Here is an 8,899-nt window from a genome sequence, read left to right as displayed (position 1 = left end):
ACTGCCAGGGATGGGGCAGCCACAGCTTCTCTGGGCACCCTGTGCCAGCACCTCAGCACCCTCACAGGGAAGAGCTTCTGCCTCAGAGCTCATCTCAAACTACTCTCTTGCATCTGGCTCTATCCTGAGTTTCATTCAATTTAAGTCCCTTTGGAGATGTGCAGATGAAGAATGCTGTTAAGAGATTGGTACAGTCACATCAATATACCTCTTCTTTTGCAGCTCAGTATTAGCAGCATTCATTTCATTCAGAAGGTGGGTGGGTATTTTGTACCTCGGATTTCCTCGAGCTGCAACAAACACCATAGGTTAGTTTCACCTCAGCTGCTTGACATGTGTTTTGGCAAACAACTGAACAAGATGAGACATTATAATATGGTAATCATTGATAATTCAGAGCAATAACATCACATCCTTTCCTAAGAGAGAACTTTAAATTGCAAGATGATAAAAACAAGTGCTTTTACTTCATCCCAGCAATTTTTCCTTAAGGGAAACCGATTCATGAAGGAAGAGATGTTAGAATCCTAGAATGGTTTGTGTTGGAAGGGACCTGAAAGCTCCTCCAGTTCCAACCCCTGCCACGGGCAGGGACACCTTCCACTAGAGCAGGTTGCTCCAAGCCCCGTCCAACCTGGCTTAAAGTCAGCTACAGCCAACTAATTGGTCACCACCTCTTTGGAGGTAACCTTGTATTCTTCAGTTGACCCTTTCTTCAAATGCTCACTAGAAGGAAATCTGTATCTTCAGTTCTTGCAAAGCACTGAAATGCCCAACAGCCTTTGCCCTCCCGAAAACAAATGCCAATGAAGGAAGCCCCCAGAATATCAAGATGAGCTCTGTGTACCTTCAGGTGGTCTTTTTAACTGAGATTTGCGATAAAACAGCATGTAGGCACTCTCTTTCCCCTCAAATTGTTTCTCAATATCCTTTTCCTTGATCGGCTGAACTTTGGAATCATTCAGATCAAACCAATGACAACCTGCAGAACTGTCCTTTAGCCTTGGAGGGGTTTTTTCTGAATCCCACTGGACATCATTCTTCTGAGGAAGGCTTTGGAGATCTTGGCCTTGAAAATCTGATTTCAACATGAGCTTGTGTTTTTCCTTCAGACCAACCTTGTTTTCATCAGGACTGAACTGAAATATCTGAGGATGATTCTGCAAATACTAAAACAAAAGCAAAGACAAGATGAAAAAGGAACCCAGTTTGCAATATAAACAGCCTGCATTATCTACTTCACCTGATTCATCCTCAAATTGAGACACAAACCCCACTGCTTCAAACTTGGGTTTATGATGCTTCCACATGTATTTCAGGGAATCCCAGACTGGTCTGGGTTGGAAGGGACCTTAAAGCTTCTCCAGTTCCAAGCCCTGCCACAGGCAGGCAAACCCCTGTGTCCAACGTGGCCTTGGACACTGCCAGGGATGGGGCAGCCACAGCTTCTCTGGGCACCCTGTGCCAGCGCCTCAGCACCCTCACAGGGAACAGCTTCTGCCTTAGATCCAACCTGAACTCCCCCTGGTTCAGCTTGAACCCATCACCCCTTGTCCTATCACTCCAGCCCCTGATGAAGGTCCCTCTCCAGCACCCTTGTAGCCCCCTTCAGACACTGGAAGCTGCTCTGAGGTCTCCACACAGATTCTCTTCTCCAGGCTCAACAGCCCCAGTGTTCTCAGCCTGTCTCCACACAGGAGCTGCTCCAGCCCCTGAGCATCCTGGTGGCCTCCTCTGGACTTGCTCCAGCAGCTCCATGTCCTTCTTAAGCTGAGGACACCAGAACTGTACACAGTGCTGCGAGTGGGGTCTCACCAGAGCAGAGTAGAGGGGCCTCTCTTACACATGCTCTACCTTGTTAGTCCAAGGACCAGCACTTGCAATTATCCTCCTACTGACTACTCAAATAGGAACAGAAATGGGAAGTGATGTTAACAGCACAAAAGAAACTCACACACGTGCACGTTACCTTTCGCAACGCTCCGTACTGCTTCCGGTACTTCTTATTCCAGGACACCCCTTTTTTCTCCAGTAATTTCTGCCCCAATTGATCCACAGGAAGTTGTTTAGATTCTTCCTACAAAAAAATAATTGGGAATGAGGATAACAAAGGCTACAAAAGCCAAGGGATCTTGATTCTGAAGTGCTTCGATCACTCCTGCTAGTTAATAAGCCGATGTCACATCACCTTTTGCTACAGCTTAAGTAAGCACTTGAGAAATACTCAAAAAGGGCCCTTTAGTGCATGAAGAACCACTTATTAGTACTAAGGCAGGTGAAGTTACAAGTTTTAAATGCTTCACAATGTTCAGAAGAGTTCTGTACACTTAAGCCTGCCCACTTCTGCATACACTACCACCACCTCCTAGGTTCCCCAATATCAAAACCAAAGGAATAAACTCTTTACATACCATACCTCTGACAAAATCCCTTTAAAGACTGCCAATGGATTTTCTATTTCTTTGGCATTTTCAGTATCTCTTGAAGCCTTTTCTTCAATCACCTTATTCTCTTCTTCCTGTAAAAGAAAAAGAAGGGACTCACAAATACCGTTGTTTCACATGCAAGTAGTGGGGTTTGATTATGGTCTGTATTAAAGGCAGACCCAATTTCAGAGTGGGAAGAAGTTGTGATAAGCTGCCTCTGCCACCTGCTATGGACTGAATACTGGCATTCAGAATCTATATTTATTCTCTTAAACAACAGAAGCCATTTGTGGTATTTACAAAGAGCCATCTGGAGACATCCACTACAATAACTGTGCTGGTCTCGAGCACAGATAGGAGTTCATGTGGGAAAGAAAACCTGAGCTTGAGAACAAGACCCCACTTGCATCCCTGTGTGCAGGGCTGGTGTCCTCAGTATAAGAAGGACATGGAGTAGTTGCAGCAAGTCCAGAGGAGGCCACGAGGATGATCAGGGGCTGGAGCAGCTCCTGTATGGAGACAGGCTGAGAACACTGGGGCTGTTGAGCCAATGTTGAGCCTGTTGAGCCTGGAGAAGAGAAGCTGAGTGGAGACCTCAGAGCGGCTTCCAGTGTCTGAAGGGGGCTACAAGGATGCAGAGAGGGACCTTCATCAGGGACTGGAGTGACAGGGCAAGGGGAATGGCTTGAACCTGACAGAGGGGAGATTGAGATGAGCTCTTAGGCAGAAGCTCTTCCCTGTGAGGGTGCTGAGGCGCTGGCACAGGGTGCCCAGAGGAGCTGTGGCTGCCCCATCCCTGGCAGTGTTCAAGGCCAGGTTGGACACAGGGGCTTGGAGCAACCTGCTCTAGTGGAAGGTGTCCCTGCCCGTGGCAGGGGTTGGTGCCGGAGGCGCTTTAAGCTCCCTTCAACACAAACCAGGCTGGGATCCTATGATTACTATGTGAGACACTTCAGCAAATCAGAAAGCTACAGTTTGCTACAAACTCTTGATAGACATTGTACACTGTGGAAAATGAGCCTCCTCCATGAGGGAAGAGACCAAATGCCTCACTCAAATATTAATTATTTGGATGTACATTTCATCCATTACCTCCTAATGCTTTTCTGAAAAATGAGACATATCAAGCAAGGTAGAAAAAAACCCTCCAGGACTTACTTGTAACTGCCAGTTTCCTAGTTCATCCACATCTCTCACATAAACATGATAGTGTCCTCCATAGCAGCCACCTTTATGTATAATAACAGAGAAGAGCTCATACATGTACTCTGAATCATCCATTTCAGTCTTTAAAAAGAAAAACAATAACAGTAACAATAACACATCAGTAAGTCTTTCACACAAGGCCACTTTTACACCATCAGCATCGCTTCAGGTATTTCTCAAGGTGCATTTGCATGTGCAGAGATGTAAATGGCTCTTCAGCACTGGGGTACACAAGTATGGACTGACACAAACCATGGACCAAGATACAGGCTTTTTAAGCAACCTTCTAAGCATGATTCTGAACAAGATTGGAAATCCAAGGTTTAAAACAAGGACATATTGCTGTGAATAATGGAATACCTCAACCTGTGTGTTCTAAACCAGGCTTATTTTGTGGAACAGACTAGAGAAAAACAAGCAACACATTTATATATGCAAAGCACATGGAGGTGGGGGGAAGACCTTCCTCAGATGCAAACACTGAGAACTTTCCAAGCTTGCCCTGCAATATCTCATGAGAGATATCTCGTGAGAAAATGCCTTTTTCAATACCAGTGCCTCCATTAAGGACATTCTTTATGTATTTTAGGGATCAAAAACTGTCAACAAGCAACAGTGTAGCTCTATTTATAATCAAAATACAGAGATATGATGCAAAGACAGAGCCTTCAGAAAAATTAGCTAACTCCAAGCACAGAAACCATATTAAAATATAGTTAAATTCCTCCAGGATGTTATTAAACAATAACAAAAAGCAACTGGTTTTCATTTCCAGGTGATAATCTTCCTTTCAAGGGAATGTCAGACTAAGCTCTAGGTAATCATTACACCCTTTCCCCTCACATAGCTCCAAGGTACTTCCCACTCAATCAGAAAGTGGCCTTTTGAAAACAAACTGGAATTCCAAAGATTTAGAACTAAGGACAGAGGAGAAGCCCACAAAGTTTCTCGAACACAAAATGCCAGCTGAAAGAGAACTTGACCTCGAGATACTGGTTCCCAGCTGAGTATATAGAAACTTCAACAAGTGTGACAGTACAAACCTGCTCACAGAAAGGCCTCAGGTTTATCTGGCTGGGGAACGTGTAGCAGCTCGTCTCCTTGTATCGCTCACACTTCTCAAAGTCAAAGTTAAACCTCAGGAGGGAGATGGTGAGGAAGGGTGGCAGCTTGCGCAGTTTAGCAGACTGGAAAGCAGTTGAAACACGCCGTCAGCACACTTAGAACAAAAGAAGGCATCCACCTTGCTGTGCTCAACTAGTCTTTAGCAAAGCTTCATCACAAGCAGGAAGTGTATTCAGTTTAAAAATGCCTTCTCGATTCCCTATTCCAATTTCCCTACCAACCACACATCCTAAAATCAATCCAGATCTTTCCCCTCTGTCAAGCTCTACACTTCCCTTGAATGTTGATCACCACTTCCATCCTTCATCCTGCTACAGAAGAGGAAGGAGGACGTTGCTGAAATCCTACTCACTAACAAAATTTCCATAACCCCCAGGTTTTTGGTGTGAGGATTTTCTTGAGTCTTCCCTAAGAAGCAACTGCCTCAAGCCCCTGAGTTTGTGAAGTCAGAGTAAACAGCATCTTCCCAGCCCCTGCCACCACCTGGCAGAGGGAAGATTTAGATTAGATCTTAGGAAGAAGTTCTTCCCTGTGAAGGGCTTTGGACAAGGGCCTGTAGGGACAGGCCAAGGGGAATGGCTTGAACCTGCCAGAGGGGAGATTGAGATGAGCTCTGAGGCAGAAGCTCTTCCCTGTGAGGGTGCTGAGGCGCTGGCACAGGGTGCCCAGAGAAGCTGTGGCTGCCCCATCCCTGGCAGTGTTCAAGGCCAGGTTGGATCCACAACATCCCTACAGTCATCCACAAGAGCAACCAAGCAAGTGTTAAGAGTTCATTTATACAGAAGAGGACCTTCAAGGTAGGAAAGCCAACATAATCCCTTTTAATATGGAAAAATATTAAGATCAAACAACTTGGGGCATGAGCACATCAGGAATCCTGGTGTAGAATAAAACCAGCCATCTTCTATCACCTCTGAATGCAAGTGTGGATTCAATGAACACACTTCTGAGCCTTTCCCATGTCTCCATCCAACTTGCCACTTGCACAAACAGAACAGAGAGCCTCCCAGGAATACACATATGGATCAGAAACCCCTTGAATTAGGTATTCCATTTGCATCAGTTGTGAAGACTACATTGCAGAGCTTAGTGGCAACAAAGGATTCTGCATGTTCTTCCAAGTTTAGAGTGAAAAATCAGACTGTACCATTGAAATCCAATCAAGCTCTGGAACATGAGATTCTTAAACTAATATCTCTAGAGGCCAAGACAAAAAGGGGTGAAGAACAACATCCAAAGACCCACAGAGTACTGAAGGGAAAGATGAATGGAGTGGGTTGGTATGGGCCATTCTGCCTTTGGAACAAGCTAGGTGTGGGCAGATGGGCACACTGTTGGGCTTCCTAATGCTGCCACCAAGCCTGGAATGACCCAGTTGCCACCTCAACTGCTGCCAGGGTTGACTCTACCACCCAAGCCTGAGGTGATCACACGCACTGCATCAGCAGAGCCACAGGCAGCAGTCATGCTGACACAACATCCCTCCTTCCTGCTCCAGCCTTTCAGCACAGCTCCTCTCTGACGACCCTGTCCATTCACACCCTGGCATCCCCCAGCTATGTGACTTCTTATCCAAGTTCAGAGCTCCCACTGGATGAGCGCGTGCGAGAGGTAAGCAACTTAGCCTGCACTCCCTTGAACCCAGCAAAGTTTAACTCAACCAAGCCCTTACAATCAAGCCATGAGTGACTGATTAACTTCCCCTGCCCTCAGCTTGCCTTTGCGCCCACTCCCGCATCAAGAGGGCTGAAGGTTTGGATTGCACTCATCCTGCTGCAGAAGGATCACAGCAGCAGGGCAAAGAGCTTTCTTCTTGTGAAGAGGGAAAAATACATGGACAACAGAGTGCACTGATAGCCCGTGCCTGCTTCCCCTTCACAAAAAATAGTGGGAATAATAGGAAAAAAGGACAGGACGTGAAAAACTAGCACAGAAGAAAACCAAATGTCACTTTTTCTGGGTAAATGCAATTCAAAGACCTACAAGGCCCATAAAGCTCTCACTGGGCTGCCCTTCCCTGGCCCTGGAGGACCAGTCCCAGTAAACACCACAAGCTTAATGTCAGCAGTTCTCCACTGAACACCAAGCTTTGACGATTCAGCACATGAAAGGGTCACTGCACTTGGCTTCACAGGTAATGAGGAAAACACTACCCAAACCCAATAGGTGTCACCCATAGCTGAGCACAGATGAAAGCAGTAAATCATTCACTAGACGTGAAAGACAGTGAATCACAAAGCAGCTTCCTTCAAAAGCATCTTCAAGCTGCATCCTGAAGGAGAAGACTTTCACAGTCCTTATTCTGACCACAGCAACTTTGCTGTGCCTGGATTTTCATCCTCCTCCTTCCTGGCCTCTCAGATGGAGGGAAACTCCTGGTATTGCCCATGGATGGAAGTCACTGGCTTAGCATGCGGCCACTGGTTGAAAAGCTCAGCGAGAAAGGACATGAAGTGGTGGTGATTATACCAGAAGTAAGCTGGCAGATGAGAGTGGCACAGGCCTACACCGTGAAAACATACCCAGTGTCCTACACGTTAGACGAGCTGCAAGGTTCCTTGCATCAAGACATTCTTACTCACCTGAAGGCTCCAGCACTACAGAAGATACTGAAAACACCTACTAAAGTATTACTTTATCACTGCAAGAACCTGTTTAGTGTCAGGGGAACAAGGCAACAGCTGGATCAACAGATTCCATTTCCCTGTGCACAGTAACAGTTGTTCATTATTTTTCCCTATCATGAAGAACCCAAGTGGGAGAATGTCCACAGTTTTCATTATATGGATCTGTTTAAGTTTCTCTTGATGCTCTAGCGGATCTTTTAGCCTGTCCTCTGAAATGGCCAAAGCAATGCCCAAAGCCAGACACAGCAACGGAAGCAGAATTCCTGTTAGCAAACTCAACACTGAGAATCACCAGTGCATTACCTTGGAAGCTTCAACAAGTTTATCACAGGCTCCACATCGATACAAGTTCTCATTTTCAAAGTGCTCTTCTTCTACGTATGTGTTCCACAGGGCCTCCTCCAAGCCAGCAACACCTTTTACGGCCACAGTCAGGTCTAAGAAATCTTCCTATGCAGAAGTACAACAGAAAAATAAGGTGAACCCCACCTTTTTTCAACTACAGAAGGCACAAAAGATATGTTTTACTGTTGTTACCTCACTGTTCAGCTCTCTGTTAACTGCATCTACTAAAGGCAATGCTTGTAAACTCAGAAGATGCAACACCACTTGCTTTTTCACCTCTGAGTCACACATTGATGTAGGTGGCTTCGAAAATGCCAGCCAACACTTCAAGTCATGCATAATTGTCATGTGTTCAAGCGTGCAGTGCCTTAACCAATACACAGTACCCAGGTTCACAAGGCCACCAGTGACACTCAAGAAAGATGTCATGATTTTGGGGGTTTAAAGACCCAAGAACTTTGAAAGGATCTTCAAGAGACGGAACACAAACCTCCCCTGGAGCATTGTGTGCCTTTACCTGTCTCTCACTGATGTTCTTGCACTCTTTACACACGATCTGGTTGACCACAATCCCGTGGTACAGCCGGTTAATAAGATCATGACCTGAAGTCCCCACAAGGGATGTTTCCAAAGCACTGAAGAGGATCCGATTCAATTCCTGCACATCGTGCTGCCTCATCTCCTGCAGGATCAAACACAAACAACTTCAACAGTGGCATCTGTTTCATTTATTGCTTAAAGCTGCCATATGTTAAGTGTGACAAAGACAACTGCCACAATGACTACCCATGCATTTTCCTTCCTTGAGTAGCAAATTGTTACCTTTATTATTGTTAATATGGTTATGCTCTTTGAGTTGCTACAAGTACATAAAGTACAACCCACAAAGGACACTTTCACTTGAGTGCATCGAGACTAAACCCTAAGATAAGTTACACAGTTCAGTTCAGGTTAGAATCTCAAGTATTTGAGGACAAGAACCCTGCTGAATAATATTCCTGTAAAAAACAAAGGAAAAGCTACCGAAATTGTATCTAACACCAAATTTCTTCTGTTGCTTGCTGTAAAGTGGTATGTACTTCATAGAATGGTTTGTGTTGGAAGGGAGCTTAAAGCTGCTCCAGCTCCAACCCCTGCCACAGGCAGGGACACCTTCCACTAGACCAGGTT

General features: G+C 45.5%; 1 protein-coding gene across 1 annotated transcript in view; it reads right to left on the bottom strand.

Annotated features, from left to right (window-relative positions):
- Positions 1–8,899, bottom strand: part of USP40 (ubiquitin specific peptidase 40) — a gene marked incomplete at its 3' end in the record, with an annotated part of 29,036 nt that overhangs the window by 17,529 nt on the left and 2,608 nt on the right. Inside the window, exons 4-11 of the mRNA XM_010013622.1 lie at positions 8,247–8,411; positions 7,688–7,834; positions 4,676–4,819; positions 3,585–3,713; positions 2,417–2,518; positions 1,970–2,077; positions 848–1,169; positions 209–290 (exon numbers count right to left, since the gene is read on the bottom strand). Of these exons, the coding sequence (XP_010011924.1) occupies positions 209–290; positions 848–1,169; positions 1,970–2,077; positions 2,417–2,518; positions 3,585–3,713; positions 4,676–4,819; positions 7,688–7,834; positions 8,247–8,411 (1,199 nt within the window). The remainder of the gene's footprint in view (positions 1–208; positions 291–847; positions 1,170–1,969; positions 2,078–2,416; positions 2,519–3,584; positions 3,714–4,675; positions 4,820–7,687; positions 7,835–8,246; positions 8,412–8,899) is intronic.

The sequence above is a fragment of the Nestor notabilis genome, unplaced genomic scaffold, assembly GCF_000696875.1.
Source record: "Nestor notabilis isolate BGI_N333 unplaced genomic scaffold, ASM69687v1 scaffold31374, whole genome shotgun sequence".
Classification (NCBI taxonomy): domain Eukaryota; kingdom Metazoa; phylum Chordata; class Aves; order Psittaciformes; family Psittacidae; genus Nestor; species Nestor notabilis.
This window is presented reverse-complemented; position numbering and strand designations above follow the sequence as displayed.